This window comes from Egretta garzetta, unplaced genomic scaffold (assembly GCF_000687185.1).
Source record: "Egretta garzetta isolate BGI_Z169 unplaced genomic scaffold, ASM68718v1 scaffold25, whole genome shotgun sequence".
Lineage (NCBI taxonomy): Eukaryota > Metazoa > Chordata > Aves > Pelecaniformes > Ardeidae > Egretta > Egretta garzetta.
The window spans coordinates 2,501,979-2,523,292 of record NW_009259800.1 but is presented as its reverse complement, the minus strand read 5'-3'; the positions used below and the strand labels follow the sequence as shown (position 1 = coordinate 2,523,292).

The window sequence follows — 21,314 nt, the reverse complement described above, 5'->3', positions numbered from 1 at the left end:
GACTGACATAAGAGCTTGGCACGCAGCAATGAAAGAGGATGCAATCTGATTTGGCAAATTAGCCCCTGGGATGATGCAGTTGCCATATGTACCTAGGTGCCAAATTTCAAATGGAGCAGAGTGACCTGACCCTGACCTTTGGCTCAGAGCGCTAAATTCCCTCTCCAGGGAGCCTCTCTAGCCTGAAGCGTGTTTCAAAGCTGTGAAGAGAATAAACGTATTCACCTGGGGGATATTTACAGCAGAACATTTGTTTTCACTTATGCTGAAATCTAAGGAGAGTTTTGGTAGAGTCCCTGCATGTCATTCATTCCAACAACAGGTTTTGCAACTCTTCTCATGCAGGTGTCTGAGGCCTGTGCAGATCTCTCTGGCTGACCACAAGTATCTGATGAACTCTCTGTTCTAGCCAATAATTTGCCCAACCTGGGGTTTTTCAAACAAAAGCAAACATCATCTTCTTTCTCACTGCTTACCAAAGACACTACAGTACAAGACAAGGAGGCTGCCGGTTTCAAAACTTTGCTGCCTTTAATAAATACACTCAAGAAGTTTACAAGTGGTATCGTAAATCATTTAACCTACGCCTTTCAGAAGCTGAATGAAGTGTTTTGTTTTGGTTTTTTTAATCCTTGCATTGCAAATGCTTGCTAATTAAAAACAATTGCAAAATGGGTCATCAGACAGCAAGTTAGACAGGTTAGATGGAAGAATGAATGTTAACTAGAGGCAACAGTCGGAGCTCTCTGAGCTTCAGACGGGTATTGATACCCAAAATACAGGAACAGTAAGGAAAGGTAAGAGAAGGCAAGGAAAAGTTCAAAGACAAGGCAGATTAGTTAAAATAGTTCTACGACACAAACCAACTTTAGATCTTTATAGTCCAGTTCGGCAATGAAACGCCACTTATGCTTGAAAAGCAACCTCCACATGGATACGCTTTCACTTGGCTTTTGGCTTTATCATTTTAGTTGACTCTCCTTAATTTTTCCAAGTACGCTGGTATAGACACAAACCCAGAGATCATCTCAAACACGTCTGCTCTTCTGGAAAGCAGCATCGTTACTAGAAAACACTGCTTTCATTTTTTCCACTCAATATCAGTGGTTTGAAAACTTATCTATACACTTTCTTCAGATTCAAGTTGCGCTTCAATGAGATTGTAGAAGTATTCAGAGAAAAGTTGAGGGAAGAACTGAATTCAGCTCTATGGGCCATGCAGTAGGCTTTGGGAAAGTAAGCTGTATAGATAAACCAGGCTTCCACTTAGTCAGCTAGCAGAAATACATCTTTATTTTAAGGAACTGAGTCACTTCTGAAATGCATCATTTGTTTAAATTACAGGAAATAAAGGTTTACAACCAGGGACGAGCTTGGCAAACCTTGTTAACAAAAAACAATGGTTTGTGCGATCTGCAGAACATGATCTCTGAAAGGCTGATACATCCCTAAAAGCAGCAGCAAAAGGGGAGGGAAGGCTTTGCTAAACTGTATCTCTATCCAAGTTTCACATAGAGAACATCTGTTTGCACCCTAAAACATACAGAGGCGTTTGACAAACACTTTCTTTCTTCTCACTTTAGGATGGCTCTTTGGCTAACACAAAATTTAACGCTACTTTTTATATAGTCTCACCCATTTCAAATGCCATACAGCCAGGCATGAAAAAATAAATGCTTAAGAATGCAAAGTAAAGCATTTAAAAAAAAATGGGGAAAAAATACTTAGGGTTGTCCACACAACCTTAATTTAGCTCTCCTTTTGCATGCATGCTTTAGTTGTGTAGTAAAACCCTTTTTGTTTTCAAAATCTGGCTCCCCCGTTTCCTTGGTCCCCTACCGCAATCCCATCACAGGCTCTGGTTCCCCGATCACCCCATCAGGCCCACACCTCCACCATGCAGCAGCTCCCATCTTCCTCCACACTGCTGGATGCCAACAGGAAAGCTATAGGCATAAATGGGACATGCTTTTGCCTTCTACCATCTTCTCTGCTCCAGAACTTCGCTGGCAGGAAAATAAGTGGAAGAGCTCCCTGTGCTGATGTGTTTCAGCTGAAACTCACCCAAATAATTCAGTCTGAAGAAGATTCTCAACAAAGAAAATCACTATGACAAAGCCTGGCCTGATTGTGAGCACGTGAAAGCTTGTAAGATTTGTAAATTTTAAGACAACCTTAACATCTGGCTTTCCTTCCTGTCCCATGTACAGGAGGGTGGGAAAGACCTCTATGTTTTGTGACTTTGAGAAGAACGAAGAGAACACGTCTCTCAAGCTCCCCCAAAATAAACAAGGATAATCCGTGTATCCAGGATGACAGTAAAGTTTGTCAGTGAGAAGCTTCTAGCAGAGAATGAAGTCAGCTGCACATGACAGAGACAAATGCCGTTTCAAGGAAAAAAACTGTGCTGAGATCAGACAAGATTTTCCATACTCATCTTGCTTTTAGAAAATAACCCTGAACTTTACACTTATAAAAACACACTGAGAGACAAGCATCTTTTACCTTGCCCTGGCAGCTTCAGAAGAACACTAGGAATAAATCATAGGAACAAACAAAATACTCATAAAAAACCCTCGCTGCATGACACAGACTGGAGCAGAGGATGCACTGCAACACTGATTCATGAGCAGTACCTCTGAACCTGCTATTGTAAATGTCATTTCCCAACACCTCCCCATTCCTACCAGCTGGCTAAAGCTGCAATTAAAGAAGTGGGAGTGCTCTGCAAGCCTTCCCTGTCTGTAACAGACCCACATCCAGCTATTTATTAGGTAATCCAATTACTCTGATGTGACCTTACTCCATGCATTTATCTCTAGTCAGACTACAGGGGTAGCCTATCAACCTGGGTGTTTTTCTTACGATGCAAACCTCTGTTCCTTTAATAACACAGGTTATTACGAAACACAGCTACTGCACAAAACATTGCATCTCCTTTGCATCTCCCCTTCTCTCATTGTTTTCCAGTTTGGAGAGCAATTACATGCCCAACCGCAAAGGAGAACAGGTTGAGACCAGTCTCCCGCACCCACTTCTTGCACCGTGCTTTCTTCTAGGCCTCCCCTCGCACCCGGGAGGAGCTCCCCATTAACATCTACAGAGCTGTCTCATTAGTCTCCTCAAAATTTTCCTTTGCAGCAATGCTGTCGACAGCAGTTAGGCCTCTTGGGTATGCCGAGGCCACTGCTTGCTCTGTTGGCTTACGGGACCTCTTTAGAGCACTCACATCCTCTCTCTTGCTTCTCCCCTGGAACATGAGCTCCCTGGAGCGTGGACAGCCTTTTCGTGAAGTACATAGCCTAGTGTGGATAGAGTCCTTGGCGTGAGCTGCTGGGGGCTTTGATACAGCAAATAATACAAGGGTGACTCCCAGCATCACCCAACAGAGCTTTCTCTGGAAACCAACGACAAAATTGCAAGACCGACTATCAACGCATCTACGCCACGGCCTCTTCTGCAGCAAGGGTTCAGAAATCTTTTGCAAATAGACCCATGAAAGAAACTTTGAAGAACTTGGATTCCTAGCCAATGCATGGGGCAAATCCCAGCTTATCCTCCATTTGAAACAGGCTCTTTCAAGGGGTGCAGGGATTTTGCTTGGGAAGATGCTGAGGGAGGACCCTGGCCTGTATCCATTGACCTCTGGTGACAGAGATTAGATAACAAGTGAATGGAAGTGCTTTCGGCAGTGGTATTGTGTGCTGAGAGACATAATAAAGAGCATGTATCATGGCAATACTCAGCATATAAAATTCCCTGGAGAGATTACCCAGTGAGAAAAAAACGCTTTAGTATGCTCCTGTTTGTTACACGGATTTTCCTGACTGTCCCGGAGTAAAGAACACTTCCCAGCGTCAGTATATATCCAGTATACTTTCCCCAGCTCAGAAAAGTGCTACAGCCTCTGCAGACTCACAAAGAAACTCGCAGTTCCTGATGCTCAAGGGTCACTTCTAAACACCCCTTATTTTCTTCTCTTCAATGCTTTTCGCACTCTGCTTTGACATGAAGCATCTGATAAAATAAGACCCAAAAGCTGGGGCACAGGAGAGGAAGATGTGCAGGTGTAAGAGCAGGCACATCTATGGCCATGTGAAAATTATAAATAAAATCAAAATCAGTAAGGGAGTTTCTAAATGCAAAGGATCACAGCAGACTGTCTGCAGTTTATCAGGCAAGGGTTCACAGGCAAGGGTTCTCATTAAAACAATCAGCTTTCAGCATTTTTTTGGCACTGTTATGCGTTGCGACACAGCCCATAAAATTTGTGTAGGAGCCAAATTTTTGAGGGACAGATACTTTGTCAGCCTGTGCTTCCCCAAAAACTTTGGGCCTTTCTGGTGCAAAATAAGTAACTCGGTAATCCCTGCTGCTTAATACCCCAATGAAGTTTGCAAATCAGGAAATTGTGTTATATTAGTAAGAAATAGGTATCCAAGGCAGGGTTCGCTTCAGATAGACACAATTCCCTATGCAAAATACAAAGCTGTGCAAAATGTAAGCGGCTTGCTTCATCAGCTAAAGCTTTTGATCAGCTACGGGTAGAGGAAATGCCATAGTGCTTGTAATACACGGAGTTTTTGACATACTTCTGACCAAATCTGCCTGGTTTTATACTCCTTTCTTCTAATTGAACACAAGTAAGATTACACCTTTGGGCTTGGGCTTATTTCTAGGTGTATAACTTTACATCTTTCACCTTGCTATGTCTTAATGTCTTACTTCCAATCTTTGCCCAGGTCAAAGATGCACATAAAGCTCTGCCCATGAGAAAGCCCATCCCAGGTAGCTTCTACCAAAGCAGAAACTACTGTCTACCTTCTCTGTGCCTGATGGATGTAGGGTCTGCTACAAGCCAGACATCATCCAAGCTGTAGGCACCAGCCAGGTACAGAGCCCAAAGCCATTCTCCCTGCTGCGTGCCTCCATCACCCCGTGCAGGCAGAGGCAGCTGCTCCGAGGATCGGCTCTTTCCTGTGCGAAGCTTTACTGAGCCCTGGAAACATCACAGCTGCCTTCAGGGAGCAGCTGATCTGCACAGGAATCCCAGTAATCAAATCATGGTGGTGGCTTCAATGCTATTCCCCCACCAATGTACGAAAGGCCACCAGGCAAGGATTACCTAGGACAATTTAATTATGTGCGAAAACAGCTGCAAAGCTTTATGGGGTTTCAGGGTTGTTGTTCTTTGGATGGGAGGGAGCAAAGGAGAAGGAATTAGACAAGGAGCGAGCTGGCCGGGGATGACCTGTGATGGCAGGGAAGCACACTGTCATACGCATGAGCAAAAGATTAAGGACTGATATATACAAAGATGGTTTTTCTCAAAGGGTTTGCTTTTCCTGACTTCTCACCTGGAACGGGGTCGGTGTGACCCACTGCGTCTCCCACACTCTTAGTGCCACGAGTGCTCATTTCCTGCACCCACCTTTTATCAAACGAAAAGGCTACTTTGCCACTATTTACCTGTACTTCCATGTTAAGAGACCATGGTGGCCTAGGGGGAAGTGAGGTGTATGCTAGCTGATATTAGTTGAAATCTTGGTCATATTTAAATTACAGAGTGCTTTATTACTGCCTTCAAATAGGCCAGAGTTTCACCCATGAGAATCCAGTGCCTGGAGAACAGAACGTCCAAGGAAAAACTCCACATTATCTTTTAAACCACCTTGTCTGAGACATTTTGCCCTCCTTGATTCCATTAAAAGGTCCCGTGCCTTGCAAAATTTCTGTAGAGGAAAACAAACCACCACAGAGAATACTTCACTTGGTATTAACTTTCATAAGGCACGATGAGAGCTCATCAATGCAGTCTGTAAGCTGGTTGATTTAAGGACTCCACCAAACATGTCTCTCACAGGAATTACAATACATGTGGTATTTGTTTGTTTTTGTTTTTATTTCAATTTTATTTCTGGATTCTACTTTGCTTTGTAAGTTATTTTTCTTGCATGACAAGCAATATCCAATTATTCATGCACTGCCTTTTTTGTTTTAAGTTGACATTTTGCCCAAGCTTAAGACCACAAGATGCTTACTAGAGCAGTCCTCCTAGCTTCAGCGAGGTCTGCCGTACTGCTGGCTTGTAAAAACCAGTACGTTCTACACCTAATACACATAGAACCAAGCCACACAGTGACATGAGCCACCATTTCCCCTCCACATGCATGTGTGCTTTTTCTCTGTCTGTGCACAATGGCGTTCCCAACCTGAAACAATGCACTCAAGGAAAAAATACGGGTTTGTGTGATGGGATTTCCAATGGAGCCTGAAGGACTTTGGTATTCCCAGACTATAAAGAAAGTCCAGAGAACAGAATGCTTAACATCTCCAGCCTCCTTTGAATTCCCAGCCTTACTGAACCAAGAATAAAGAAAGCCTGGCCCATAAGCAGGAATCCACTAATTAAAGAGAAATGGGGCTTATTTGTCTTGGTTTCTGAAGTCACAGTTCTCCACTTCTGAAAACACAAGTTTCTCACCAGTTCTTTTCCGCCCTAGGGCTGTGACCTAAGCAGCTTAAATGATACACAGATTTTGGTTGAAATCTGCTCCTTATTTACTGGTCTTCAAATGTGCAAGCAATTACTGAATGGGTCTCGTTTATTGAATAAAAGTATTTAGGCATTATGTTTACAAAGGCCTAGAAACATTAAAATCTAGTGAAAAACAATTATTTTTACAGAATACATCTGCAAGCAATATGAAGTCATTTTGTTTTTGTAAATTTCTCCGTAATAGACTTATTGTTGATGTGGAAAATGTTCACATTGCAGCAGTGAATTATTTTGAAATGCCAAACTTAATAAACGAGAAATTATTCCAAATAATATCACAACCCTTAAGGAAAAAAAAAAAAAAAAGCCAAAATACCAGTGGTTTCCTGACTAGTCAATCCTCTTCAGATTGGCAGACCTCTTCAGACTAATCAGGAAGAGTTAGACAAATAGTTACTTTATTATGGAGGCTGTGAAATAAATCAGAATCTGGCGAGCAACTGTTTCTGAGCCCTGCAGCCTGGCTGGCTGCTTTTCCTGTCAAACCAAGGCAGTTACAACAGCCCCACGTATGTGTGCGCTTGTCTGCAGAGCAACGTGTAGGCTTCAGGCCCTCGAAACAAAATTTAGTCCAAATTTGGGCCAGCATTTTTCTTGGCTTCGCCAGGTTTTGTTGTGGAACATGGCTGAGAGAAGAAATGTTTTCTAACCAATTAATTCAAGTCACTGCTGTTATTTTTAATGGAGAGCTCTGAAGCTCAGCTCACAAAGGGTAATGAGAAAATAATGTTTTAAACAACATCATCAGAGGAATTAGGCCATGGACTTGAACTACATTATCCGATTCTCACCACAGAGTTATTTTGCCCCCAAAATGTTTGCTCTTTATAGTGGCAGGAAGAATGTGAATTTTGCCTAAGGTACCAGCCTGAGACATGGCCACAACTGAAGGGCACAGAACAGCGCGTTTCAGCAATCAGCCACAAGAAATGGTTGCTTGTGCCGCTAAACCCCGGACTCCAAACACGCTCCGAACGCTGGTGGGCTTTGTCTGTTTGGGAACGAGTGAAAACTGAGGTCTCGTTTTAGCAGGGCACTGGAGCACATTTATTCCGCTGTCCCACAGCACTTCAGCATGTATTTAACTAGATGCAGAGGAGACTTAGGTACATAATTAGACTTTAGCATTACTCAGGCATTCTGCTGAACAGAGGGAAGAAGAGTGCTGCGTCGAGAGGTAAGTAACAACGTCACCTTCTGCACCTTCATTCAATCCATTTTACGTTGTTTATCCGCATTGAGCAGTATTGATTTGAAAGGCAACCACGGGGCAGAGGGAGAAAGGAGATAGGGCAGGGTGGGAGGAGGAAAGTTTGACATTAACATCCAGAATGGGTCTAATGAACACCGGGGCTTACAGTCCTGTCTGAAATGTTTTCAAGCACAGCTATTATACAGGATATATTCACCAGCTGAACAGCCGAGATTTGTAGTTGGAAACTGTAAGACTGTCCAGGCAAGAACTGTACTTACTTCTGCCTCCTTTACCTCCACGGCAACACAAACTGGCAGCACTGACAAATCAATTCAACACCAGTGATGCTACAGGCTTGCTAAGAAGATGGGATATAATAACTTTTGAAGCTAATAAGATGGCTTAAAAACATCCTTTTTTGCACTGGACCACATTAAAAGCAAGCAACGCAGATGGACTTGCACCTGTTTCCAGACGAACGTGGTAGCTAATGCAGTGCCATTCTTAATATGAATTAACTTTTAATACAGATCTGCTTTAGTTCTAATTGACTTTACAGTGCTACTAAAAATAACTACTCATCTCGCTGGCAGGCGTGCTTCTCCCCTTCCCCATGTCTCAATATGGACAGGGAACACTAGAAGCACCTCGGTGCAAGTGGCATCAGCCTTTTTCTCACCCAGAGCAGTTTTCTAGTCCCTGTGCCACTTTTTCCTCCATGGGGCCAACCGTGAGCAACTGTCCACAGCCGGTAGCAGAACCGCTCATCACTGGGATTTGTCTCCTACAAGTAATTTATTTGGTGCAAAACCCAGCCCCATACATTTATCTAGCTGTAGCCTATGTTGCCATTCCCACACGCATATACGAAATGAACATGCTGCAACAAAGTAAATTCAACTGCTCCTCAGCAGCAGCCTGCATGCCTGCTCCTACGCTGCCGCAAGCACCGTGTAACCCGCTCCTAGGTAATCTCCTCCATGGGAGGACACACTCTCTGTCTTATAGATCCTGAAATGTAACATTTGCAGTAAATACAAACTACCACTGAATGCACACCATCCCATGTATAGTATTTGGTAGGCTTTGTGGGGAAGAACCGCAGATTAGTCCATGTAGGCAGCCTATCTTGTGGAGAAAACCACTAATGAGAGATTGCCGGCTTACAGCCCAGAGGCCAGCAGCATGGGCAAAGCGGAGGAGGTGCAAGTGATGCTGTCAGACAAAAATGAAGAGATGGGAAAAGGTAGCATGGTGCAGGATCATGAAGAGTAGAACAAGAAACTCACATTTCACAAAAAAGGATGACAAAAAATACAAGGATGGGAAGGAAACCTTTCTGGTGGGATATACAATGTCTTTTTATGGGGACAAGCTCAATAACCACGATACAAGAAATTTTACTTTCTTCAACTTCGCCTTCTGTGGGTAGGGTGAGGTTATCTAAAGATTTAAAGAGGGGAAAAGTGACTGCAGTCACTCAGTAACCAGGATCTCAGTGTCCATAATACATAGTGAGATGTATAATGCACATTGGTCACTTCAGCCACCTTTGTGGCAATTAATAAAAAGAACAGACACTTAAAAATCTTTATCAGTTATCAAAGGTTACCCTGCACTTTTATCCTCGCATGATACCCTTAACTCAGTTTATATATGAATGGGATCCCTTTCAATTTTAGGCTAATGTTCTTTTATATTTATAGTATTCAGGATAGCTACACATGCTTGATTACCTTTAAAACACTTATCACGATTCCATTTAAAAATAAATGAATCCCATTTAAAAGTGACTTGTCCCCATCTTCTAGTATTTATGGACAAGGACATATGGGGCTGATTTCTCTCATTATTAAGCAGCATGTCTGAGGCTTAAATCATTTAAATTATTCATTGACAGCAATTGGGCTACTCATGCAAACTCCCACTTACATAAGGAGTCCCAGTGATAGGACCAGTGAAGTGGATGAAGATGGCTGAACAGATTTTGGGATGAACTGAGCATCTACAGATACCGCTAACTTTGATTAGGGTGAGGGGTACTTTTGAAAATAGGGCCCCAACTTCACTAATAATTACCATTTAAGTGGGACTTTCAACATGGTTATTCTGAATGATGTTTTCTTCAAAGGTTACCGTAACTGAGGTTCTGAGCGGTGAGCACTGGTAGCTGAAGGACTATGAGCGATTGTGCACTGATGACTCTAACAAGACCCAAGCCTGCTGCAAGATGTTTTGAGAGCACTGAGTTACGTGGGACTTTCCTTTTTGGTGTGGGTTCAGGGTGCTCCTGATGGTGGCCAGACACAAGGTGGACAGCTCTGCAGAACCTGGGCTATGAAAGCTTTCATGAAGAGCAAAGCTGACTCTAAGCAAATGAAGAAAAGGATTTGCGAGCAGGAGAAACCGCCCGTATGTAGTGGTATGAATCCTACTGTTCCAGCAACACTGAAGTCTGAGATAGGAGATGGATAAATCAACTGCACTGTTGAATTTGGACTGTAATAGTCCAAATGACAAAGGCTGTAAACATTTAAAACTCTGCTATAAAGAGACTTTCCAGCCTATCACAGACTGCTCTGCTCTCCGACCACCTCACTGGTGGAAGACCTTGAGCTAACTGTTAACGTGTTTTCAATCAGTGGAGTCAAAGTGAGAGAATAGGAATCATCCTTCATGGAAAAAAAAAAGCTATTGTTATTCTTTGCAACATTTTATTTTAATTAAAAAGACGTGTTTCTTGCTCTCTTCAGAATGAGCCCAAGGAACATTTGTAATCATTCTCAGGTCACACTGCATTGTACATATTGCAGCTGATTTCACAGCTATGTGGGCAAATTTCTGTTTCTCTGCACAACTAAAGCATTATCAAGGTAAAAGCAGACAGTAAGCATCACCAACATCTAGCGGTCACAATGCATTTTAGGAAAACACGGTCTAGCTCTTGGAAGAAGAAACTTTCCTATTTCAGCCAGATCTCTCTTCCCTGCCCAGCCCCACCTCCGAGCCCCAGCATGTGCTGGACTTTGTCCCTATCTGTGACCTTGATGGCAAAGATTTTGTTTTGTTTCTTTTTCCCCAAGAAAGGCAAAAAGGTTAGTAAGTCTTTAAACTCTCAGTTCTTAAGGCTGTTAATATTTCACACTGCCAGCAGGGAAAGGAATTAAAACTGCCAGTAGCTATCCAGATAGATTTTAAAATCCCCTTCTCTCCCCCTTCTCTCTGCCTCCCTCAGCTTCAGAGGATATTTTCCCCGCAAATTGGTTTTAAATTAAGGAAGGTGATGAAGGCAATGTGCCGTCTCAGCATTTTCCCAGGTGCACTTAATCTAATTTCATTAAGGAGATCAGGACAGATGATCGCTACAGTCGAAACATTAAGTCTGTCCATTTTTGTATAAAAAACCATTAAGTCTGTCAAAGCGTCGGCGGGTGGGCTGTTTATTATTGGAGATGAAGGCGCGCTTTGCTTCCCCAATAAACTGTCAGGAGCAGTAAACCACAAATTAAGTCAGCTGCTGCCAAAGATTTAGGCAAAGATTTCCAACTAATTTTGACACAGGTGTGGGAAAGGCCAAGGAACTAGAGGCCGTGAGTTGGCCTGTACGCGTTGGAAACCAAGCCTTTTGTGTGTGTTTGAGATATTTCAATCTGGCCCATCGAAGAGTGGAAGACTGGGCATCAGTGGATACGATCGAACAGAACTGCTGGTGCTTCTGATGCCCCGGACACAGCGTTGACGGGAGCTGTGCAGCAGCATGCACCGCAGAGCCCAAACCACAGAGCTTACCTTTGCTTTAACTTGCCCTCATCCTGCCAGGACTCATCATCTTGTCTTATGCAGACAAGAACTCATAAAAACTTCATTCAAGCCACTGCTCTGTTTTGAACTTAGGCACAGCTTTGACTAAAATGTAAAATCACATTCCTCAGATAATCATACAGATATCAGCAACAAAATGCAGAAACTACAGAAGACTATTTAAAAGCCAAGAAGGAAATCCAGCAAAAGTTTCAGATTAAATTTTCAGGCACTACAAAATCAAATGTGAACCATTTGCTAAGGAGAACACCTTCTCAAGAAAAATGCAGCAGGGTAGAACTCGGTATTAAAGACCACCAAGGAATGTTAAAAAGTATAAAATACTAACTAGAATTATACAAGCTTTACAGTACATATAGAGAAATTAATTATCACTGATATGGAATCATGAGTGATATTCTAGCTGGAGCTTCGTGATGAGGGAAAATTACCATGTTTGCAGGTAACATGTGCTATGTACTGCTTTGAGCATCCAAGGTGGGCAGAGCAGAGGAAGGTTCATTTTCCCATCCCAGGTGCAGCGAGGGGAGGATTAGGGCCTGCTCTGCTGGCAAAGGCTTCTGCAGCACTGCAGGGATGAGGAGGGAGTGGGAGAAAGCCAGCCTACACCATGAAAAATGACTGGCTCACCCCTAGAGTGAAGTTGAAGGAGTTGAAGGCTCACAGATGAATGAAAGACAAAGACTTTTCCTGGCTGCCTGGGAAGGACTGCATGGAGCCGGTGTGTCGGTACCACAGCCAGCACTAGAACCAAGGGGTGACCCTGCAGGGAGCAGAGGGAGGCTTATTTACAAACACTTTAATTTCTCTCGCTTCGAGTTTTCCCTGTTTGAAAAGGACCTCACTTTGGTCTGTGGAAGGCTGGGACTTTAGCTCTTACGGACTCCTGAGGGTGCCCAGCAAAGGCTGGGCAGCACCAGCTGAAACATTTCCCCTGACTCAGGGTTCCATGGAAAGCCCCTGATTGATTTTGCAGAGAAAAGCAGCAGTTGATAAGCAGCTGATAAGTGTTAGGAGACTCACCTAGGCAAAAGAATACCCATTTCAGTCATGATGCTTTAGGTAAGGGTGAATTCCCAAGCAAGGTCAGGCAGCCATTTCTTTTAGTCTTTACTACTGATCCAAATGTTGTTGCTGCCTCTTACGTATCTGGAAAACTCCTGTAGTGAAACCTAGTTTGGATTTTATTGCAAGCTGGACCCAGAAGCAAGAACCGTTGGAAAGCTACAAAACCCAGAACTGACTCTTGGGCCATCCTTGAGTTGTATCCTTTACGCCTGCATAGGACAGACAGTGCTGCATGCTATGCTCTTCTGTATTATTTAACCTGGTAAAACAATTTTGGAATACAGTAATGAGAAACTTTGCAAGCCAAATCAGGGCCTGCAATTGCAGCTATTGGAGTATACATCCTCCACGATTCTCATCTTCTTGGCATCTTTATGGTTAATTAAATAATTCAATTTAATTAGTTGAATTGCCTAACTCAATTGCCAGTTCCTATCACCTGCCTACTACGTTATGGTCTATCTGGTCACCTTCCAAGGAGTTACTGCCATTGCACAGGTAGCCCTTTGGATTTATGGCTATGTTATTATGGTGTTTCTTGATGTGGGAAGAGAGCTGTACAAGATTGCTCTCTTTGCCTCAGATCTTAAAAGTTTCTTCACAAGGTCCTGGTAAGATATGAAAATGCTTATGGATGGGGAACTGGAACAGGCAGATGCTAAACAATAGAGAAAGCAGAGAGCTAGGGACATGCCGACTGCCAGCGACAGAACTGGTATTATCCTGCCTTGCCCAAGAGCTCTCCATAAGATCTCTTCAGTCCTTTTATGTGAGTCAATGATGGACTTTTGTCAGCAGACTAGAAGGCTCTTCTCATTGTTTGCTCTGAAAATTTTTTTTCTTCTATATTTTCAAGAATGAATATGGACACCACAGACTGATGACTCAGCTTGTTATATACAGACCAATGTACTTAAAATTTATGGTTTTGTCTGGATAAAAGAAAAACACAAAATCTCAGTAGGAGTGGAGAACATTGGTGCTGAAGTTTTGAGTCTGTTTAATTTTTTCAATTGCATTCTTGCTTTACTTAAATACAAAGATCGAGAAGGGCCATTATTACTAATACTTTTTACTGGAGTTGCAGACCCTGTTGTTGGGAAGGACAACTTGGAGGGCTCCTTTCCCTCTGGAAGGGCTTATGGGTCCTAACTCAATTGCCCTCAAGTCTCAGGGGGAACCTTTGTGTCTGCTCCATGCACACGGTGGGTGGAACATGCCAAGTCTCTCCCCCATCTGGCACTTCCCAAAGAGAGACTGAGTGAACTGGGTATGCAATGGGCTGGCAAGATGCTGTTTTGCTGGTAAATCTGTTCATGGAGAATGATGAGATAAAATAAATTCACTCAGTGGTGAATTTCTGTCTTCCTGTACTGGCAACAACATTACGTTTGCCTGTTTATAGCACCCAAATCTTTCAAGGGCTACAAGGTTATTTTAAATTCAATATTTTCATATTGTTTAGAAAGCAGATCTGTTTTTAATAACAACATGCAGCTCATCTATCAAACACGACTTTCTTCCCTTAAGAGAACTAACCACCTTTACCCAGTTATTATTATATGGGAGTCACATTTCTCACTGGTTTTCCCTCCACATCACTGAGTTTTCAGTCTGTCTAAATTAAACCTTAGAGGAAACACTGATTCTGTGCACATATGTGCATACACATGTGTATATGTTATACTACTGCATGCTGCTAAGCCTGCAACACAGCCAACCACATTCAGCGTTGCTGTCCGTAAGCAAGGGCACGGTATGGTAAAAGGACCACTTAAATACTGTCTGAAAACCCAGCTGGGAAGTACTGGCAAATGGAGACTTCTCGTTATTAGCCACAGCTGAAAACTGTCATAGATTGAAGTGTAATGCTAACAGAAGTGCAAATACTGCCATGTGAAAGCCCTCGGTTCAATTCCATGTTTGATCTCCCCCTTCTGCTGCAACCAGTAAGAACTGAGATAGCTGGAAAAGCACCAAGTTTTCATTTCTCAGAGAAAGGGACAATCTAATGATGGACAAAACTGATTTGGGTACCTTGGCCTGGGCAGGCTTCAAAAATAGCAAATAACAGATTACCTGAAGTGGGAACTAAACAACCAGCCTCATAGAAACAACAGACTTACCAGATGGAACCCACTTTTTCCATTGCTAGAGAAAATGTGAGGAGCAGGGGAAAGAAGCCTCCAGCAGTAGTGCTACCACTAACAGTCCCTGTGGACTTCAAATGAGTGGCACTGAGGAGTCCAGGGACTCAGGCTTATTCCAGCCGCACAAGACAACACACTGATGTTGAACTGGTGCATTGACAAATGAGGCCATGAGAGCAGGAGTGTAAAGATGCAACAAACCACAGAAATTTGGATCGATGTAGGATCTTTGGGAACAGACAGTTTGGTTTCCTCTCCCCCACCGAACTGCACCTCAACTTCCCAAGTCTTTCACAATCCCCTTCCCTAGACCTCACCTTCCCTGACAGCCAGCTACCACACACAGCTCTTCCCTCCCTGGGCTTCAGCAGCTCCTGTCCACTCTGCTCCTGCCTCTGTAACCACCGCTGTAATTCTGAGCATCGTTAAGACCGTATTTCCTGAACTTTTCCATCTGGTGTCATGGGGCTTTATCTTCTTTCTGGGTAACCTCATACAGAACATCCATACACAGAGTGACCGCTTCTGCTAGAGCGACTCCTGGATCTCTCTTCACTGTTACATCCCTTTCTCCTGCTGCCTAAACTATGATTTTTCCTGCAGGCTTGTAGACACCCTTTCAAGGTCAACGCAGCTGAAACAGAAGTGATAATTTCATCCCCAGATCTTCCACACCATTTACTCTCCTCATTGCTTCCACTCTTATCACTTCCACCTCTCACTCAAGCCCATAGCTCTCAGCGCTCTCTTTGACTCACACCACTCCCTACATCTTAACAACCAACCTATGTTTAAGTCCTGTATATCCTTTTTCTCTATAACATAATGAGCATCCTCTGCTCATCCACACAACTAAGTTCTTGGTTGAGCTCTCACTACCTCACCTTTCATTTATCATTTTATCCTTTTCTCTGGTGATGGCAGATGTAACTGTGTCCTTGTGCCAAGGAAAAAGCTGCCACAAGATCATTTTCCTAGTCCGTGGCTTTGCTCCCTACACAGCTTTCCACTTCCCGAATTGCAAACTATCACTCTTCCTGTTTTGACTCTTTCACAGCTTACCTCTTCTTCCCAACACTGACATTATCAATGCAAACTCATCTCTCACTGGTCTGACTTGATCACCCCCTTGTTAAACTTTCAAATAAGCACCTCCTGACTACTTACACCTGTGCCTTTTGCTACAGAGAGTAACTTCCCATTCACGGTCATAAAGCTACCTGATTTTTCCTCTCAGATGCCTCCTAAAAACTTCCCCTTTACCTTAATACCTACAAACCCCAAACCGGACAACAACAGGCTGCTGACATACTGAAACTGTGCTGCTGTTAACGCTGTGCCCCCCACCATTTATCTGAGTCCCTTCACCCTCTCTAATCTCATTCCTAAACCACAGGCTGTTCTGCATCTGCATGGCACATAGCAGGATGGGAACCCAGCCCGTGGTGGAGCGACCATGCTCTGTGCTACCGTGCTGCTCTTCTCCCATGTATCAACTGCTGAATCTGAACCGCACTTGCTCGTGCACTGCTGCACGCTTCCAGGCACCTACTGGGACTCAGAAATTAGCAGAGCAAACAACAGCATGGCAAGGCTGAATGAATTCACATTGCCGCAAGCAGGGCCTAATAAACTCACTGTGCTGCTGCAGAAAGTAGTGTGAAAACACCGTTTCAGAAACCTGACTTCAAAACTTTTTGCTTCCACCTTGGATATGGCTTTACCAGTCTCAAAGGTTGCTTGCCACGGCTAAAACACAAACACAAACCCCAGAGCAAATGTATGGTAAATACTGATTCAACTTAGAAATACGGTGTCATTTTTTGTACATCCTACTTAGCACCACATTAAATGAAGGAATGCCTGATATCTAACCCCTGATTTGGAGAGCTCGCTTACACTGCGGGGCCATGTAATTAAGCTGACAACCCACAATTTCGCACACAGCAGACAGAAGTCCAAGACTGAAAGAACATGAACACCGAATTACTTAGAAAGAAAGAAACAGGCTTTTTTTTAATGCAATCTTGAACACTGTTATTAAAAAAAAAATGAAAGCAACATTTTGGAGTAACGAGCAGAGATTACTCATTCCCTTGTTTTACACAAGTTGACTTTTGGCTTTCTGCAGAACACCATTTAACAGAGCACATTACCAAGCTGCTAGCCACTTTTCACTGTGATGCTAAAGCAGGTAAGAGACAATAAGTGGAACTGTTGATGGTTTATATTACTCTATTATGTTAATGTTCACTAAAGTATGCCATAAGCTCTCTCATTACATGTGTATAAACCAATTCTCTGTGGTGTTATTCCTGTGCTAAATGCTATAACTACATAAATCTTGAATTAATGGAGACTTTATAGTTCCTGAAAATGAAGGGTAATTGCTATCTGTTAATGCTGTTGTTGCTATTAAAGGAAGTATATATTTTCAGTAACAGTGTTTATGGACCGTGAGCCTCACATCGCAGCTATTGCACAGTGCAGAGACAGTGTAATACGATTATCAGACTAACTCCCTTTCTCTCCCTCCTCCCTCACAAAAAGCACAGTATCATCTCCACAGCTTCAGCAAACTACCCTGCAATTCTCCTAACAGTTGCAGAGTCCAAACCGATGTACTTCAATGAACATACAGTAACAGAAACAGGATTTGCATTTGCATCTCTGGGAACGCATGATTTGCTAAGTTTCTCGCTTGGTTAAATGGCTGGACAGCTCACTTTATTAGTCTGGCTATTTTGAACAGTTCTTTGAGAAGCAAGCGGTGACAGAATGATAGGTGTGAGAAAGTATCATCCCACTTACTTCCTTTGAGATTTCAGCAGTGATGCAGAAGTGAAAGGCTATACTTGGCCAGAGACACTTCTCAGAAAGTAGATGGGATGGACAAGTCCCCAGCCTTGAGCTCCTGCTCTTCGATTATTAAAAACAGCAGCACACTGTTTGGAAACACTCTCACAATCTGCTCTGAAACTGTACCTTGCACTAAAGTAATGGCTCCTCGATTCTGATATACTGTACGTATGACTGACTATGCTCAATTACTTTTCTCCCCTGGAGTCCTGCACAAAACTACACAAGGAAAAAAAAAACCAAAATCATGAGAAGCGTGTTTCTATTTTTCAATGCAGTGAGGGTATAGCCTTAATTTTACTCTAACGTCTATGTTTTAAAACATTAAGAGCTCATTACCCCATATACCTATGAACTAAATAAATAGTGGATAATTAGTAGCATGGTACAGAGAGAGAAGTAGGAGGTGGAAAATTTCAGTTTTGCTTCTAGCTCTATCACTGACTCAGTTTGTACTTGTACACGAACTTCTTTTTTTGTCTGCTTTCCTCATGAGTTATATAGAGACGACAGTGATCCGCTGTTTATGACTAACAAAAAGTGTTATGCAAATCAAAAGTACATTAGTAATTCCTGCCCTGCCCTTCATTAGTGCCAGTGCGCGTAGGTGTACCTAGAGAAAGCTGCCTCTTGCTGACCAAGCAGGAAAGCAGGATTGTTCTGCAGCGCTGTGAAATGAAGCCAACCCGTCATGTAATTTGGGAAGCCTGATGTGGGGCTAGACAGTATGTCGAATACTCCATCTGGCTGCAATAGCCAGAGAGCATTATTAGAAGATACATTTTTTCAACACATGGAAGGGGGAAAAAACCCACTCTTCAGTGTAATCCCTCAGGACATTCATGCCAATATTTTTATACCTCCTTGTTGCATCAGCCAGGTTAAGTTTTAGACAAATACTGAACGTGTTTCCAGAGGAATATAGTATGTCAGGTACCAACAGAGAGTGCCAGGCTGCCCTTGTGCTCCCCAACTGGAAGGCAATGTTGCATTTACATTAGCCCCATGAAAGGTTTGAAGCCTCTTCACTTCAACCTTGGTGAGTTTACATGCATGTGCACACGTCTTTGCTGACAAGAAAGCAACCCTACTTAATTCTGGAGACCTATTTAATAGAACCGATGTCATGTCTCATGTCTCTACAGATCAGGCAAGAGATAGAAAGATGATGATCTTGTGCTGCTCTCCTTATGATGAAAAGAAATGTTATTATTAAGGTGGAGTCACCTTAAGGAGAAGGTAGCTGGGAAATATGTGAGCCTAGAAGGTCAAATTACAGTTACAGATATGTAAAGAAATGCCATATTAATGGTAAGGAATGCTATAATAGCCTTTCATTTGCTGTAAAGGACAGTCAGTTACCAGCCAAACACAATGCAGCTTCCTCTGAAGGTAACCTCAGATCCCACATTCTGAAAGCTAATCAATGTTGTTCAGATTTCAATTTCTTCTCTACAAGGTGAAGTCAAACCTAATCTAACAAACGTCAGTCTCAGATGTAATGCTGCTAGCTGGGTCTACCAGTGTAATTTAGATAATCATTAATAGCATAGCTGTATAATAAAACTACATGTCACTTACAACTTCATCTGAGGTTTGACTGGCAGATCTTTAAACAGTTTTCTAAGTGATTGCTTTTACTTTCTTTGATTGGGCAGTCTAAGAAATGTTTTAACCCCATGGTATCTAAGCTTTTAGGGAATAATTTTTCACCCTCAGCACCCCTGCTATCAGCTCTACCGTGGTGTAACCTTGTAAGAAACAGAACTCTGGTGGTGGTGGTGGTTTCAGGGAGTGACTTTACATATATATATGCACATAAATAAAATAAAATAAAATATGCACTGTATCTTTCATTCAACATATATGATTTAAATGTTTCTCTTCAATCAAGCCTTCCTCTCATCTCGGGGGTATTTGGTATCTGACGGGATTTTTAAAACAAGTTGTTGAAGAAAACTTAGTGCTTCCCAAGCTCTAACAACATTTTAAAAAAAGAAAAAGACTTAATCAGAAGAAGCTTTTAGTCTCTTGAACTCATGGTAACCTCCAATGTATGTCTGCAGCGAAGTGTGCTGCCAAGGAGACAGGGCTATCTGAAGTTGGCCTTTACTTTTGTAACGCTGATCCAGTAGAAACCTCCGTGCCACAGCTTCTCATGAATGAATGCAAGAGACTGGACAGCCAAAATATAATAAAAGTTTGATGAAGATCTAACCTGAGACTGCCAAGTTTGATCTGCCAGAAGAGAAGTCAGCAAGGGATACTCAAGTCTTTTATACATTTGATGCTCAAAAGCATGGCGCAACTGTTGCTATGTAGTGGGACTCCTCTGTTTTCCTTGCAAAGCTGAAACAAGAAATCCCTATACAAAACCACACAACTACAACCTTTCAATGACCAACCTCTGTATCCAAAAGAAGGTCAGGAAAATCATTGCTCTGTGATAAATATGCATGCAACATGACAAAACACTCCTTGACAGTTACCACACTGCCTTTGAGGGTAGCTACCAGTTGTCCCATCTTCTAAACTGATTACAAAATTGACATCTTCAAAGGTTACTGTAAATAAAATATGGGCTCCTGACAAGTTATCAGAGGAGACTTCCTCTGAAACAGCACTAATGCTATGATTCGGGTCTCACCAAACGCTCACATATTAATCTATTACGTTAATGGAAGTTTCTTTTCTGTAAACAAAAACTAGTGAAGACCACAGAGTACCTGATCCAATGTTGTTTCACTCAGTTACAGATATTTTAAAATTTGACATGAAGACTGGAGGAAAAATATTATTTTCAAATTCATTCTTATTTTTACGATGTGGGAATTTCCAAGCTAGTAAAGCACATGAAAGAAGGAAATTCAGCCTTACCTTATCGTCAATATCGCTCTCGCTGTCACACTGTGGATTAGAGAGAGAAAAAAAGATTTTGAGAAACACCTTTATGTATAGGGATCTTTTGCATCATCCTTTTAAATCTTTAGGATGGCTGTTTATGATGTTCTCAGTTCAATGAAACACACTTTTGATGTTTGCAGTAATGCCTTTTAGATTGCTAGCATAAACCAGACAAAGCCCATTTCTCTCTTCTTCTACAAAACCATGGTACACTCTTACTTGGATGGGGAAAAGCAAACTTTAAACAAATAAGACAATCAGCGATGCATTATAAGAACAACTGTACCATGAATACCACAACAAAAAGCATGCCTTTTTATCATCCTAAATTGTGGAATATATAGTAACAGTTTTGCATTGCTTCACCTTGATAAGCACTTTGTCAACTAACAAGGAAACTGTGAAACTGGCAATCAATTTCTAATTTAATGAGTGGTACCAAGAATAGTAATTAAAATACATCATAAATTCTGGTACATTTTTTTAGTTTGAATGAGATCATGATCTCAGGAGGAAGTGTTTACTTAAAGAGTTTGAGAATGTAATCTCTTACAGCCTCTGAAAACGAAATGCTTTATTTTCACAGCACAAATGATGGAAAGACAACTTGAGCACTGACCACTTCAGGACATGCACATCTTGTCAGCTGGAGCTGAGAACAATTTACAATCGGGAATAAAAATAAATCTCTCAGCGTCTGTTATACTGACAGAAAGTGGCCAGTGTGTTTTGTAGCTTTTGTGCCCAACGGGGATTT

General features: G+C 42.3%; 1 protein-coding gene across 1 annotated transcript in view; it reads right to left on the bottom strand.

Moving 5' to 3' along the window:
• FBRSL1 (fibrosin like 1) overlaps positions 1-21,314 on the bottom strand; it is a 403,985-nt gene that overhangs the window by 164,409 nt on the left and 218,262 nt on the right. The window contains exon 4 of the mRNA XM_035895374.1: positions 20,531-20,560. Coding sequence (XP_035751267.1) covers positions 20,531-20,560 — 30 coding nt within the window. The remainder of the gene's footprint in view (positions 1-20,530; positions 20,561-21,314) is intronic.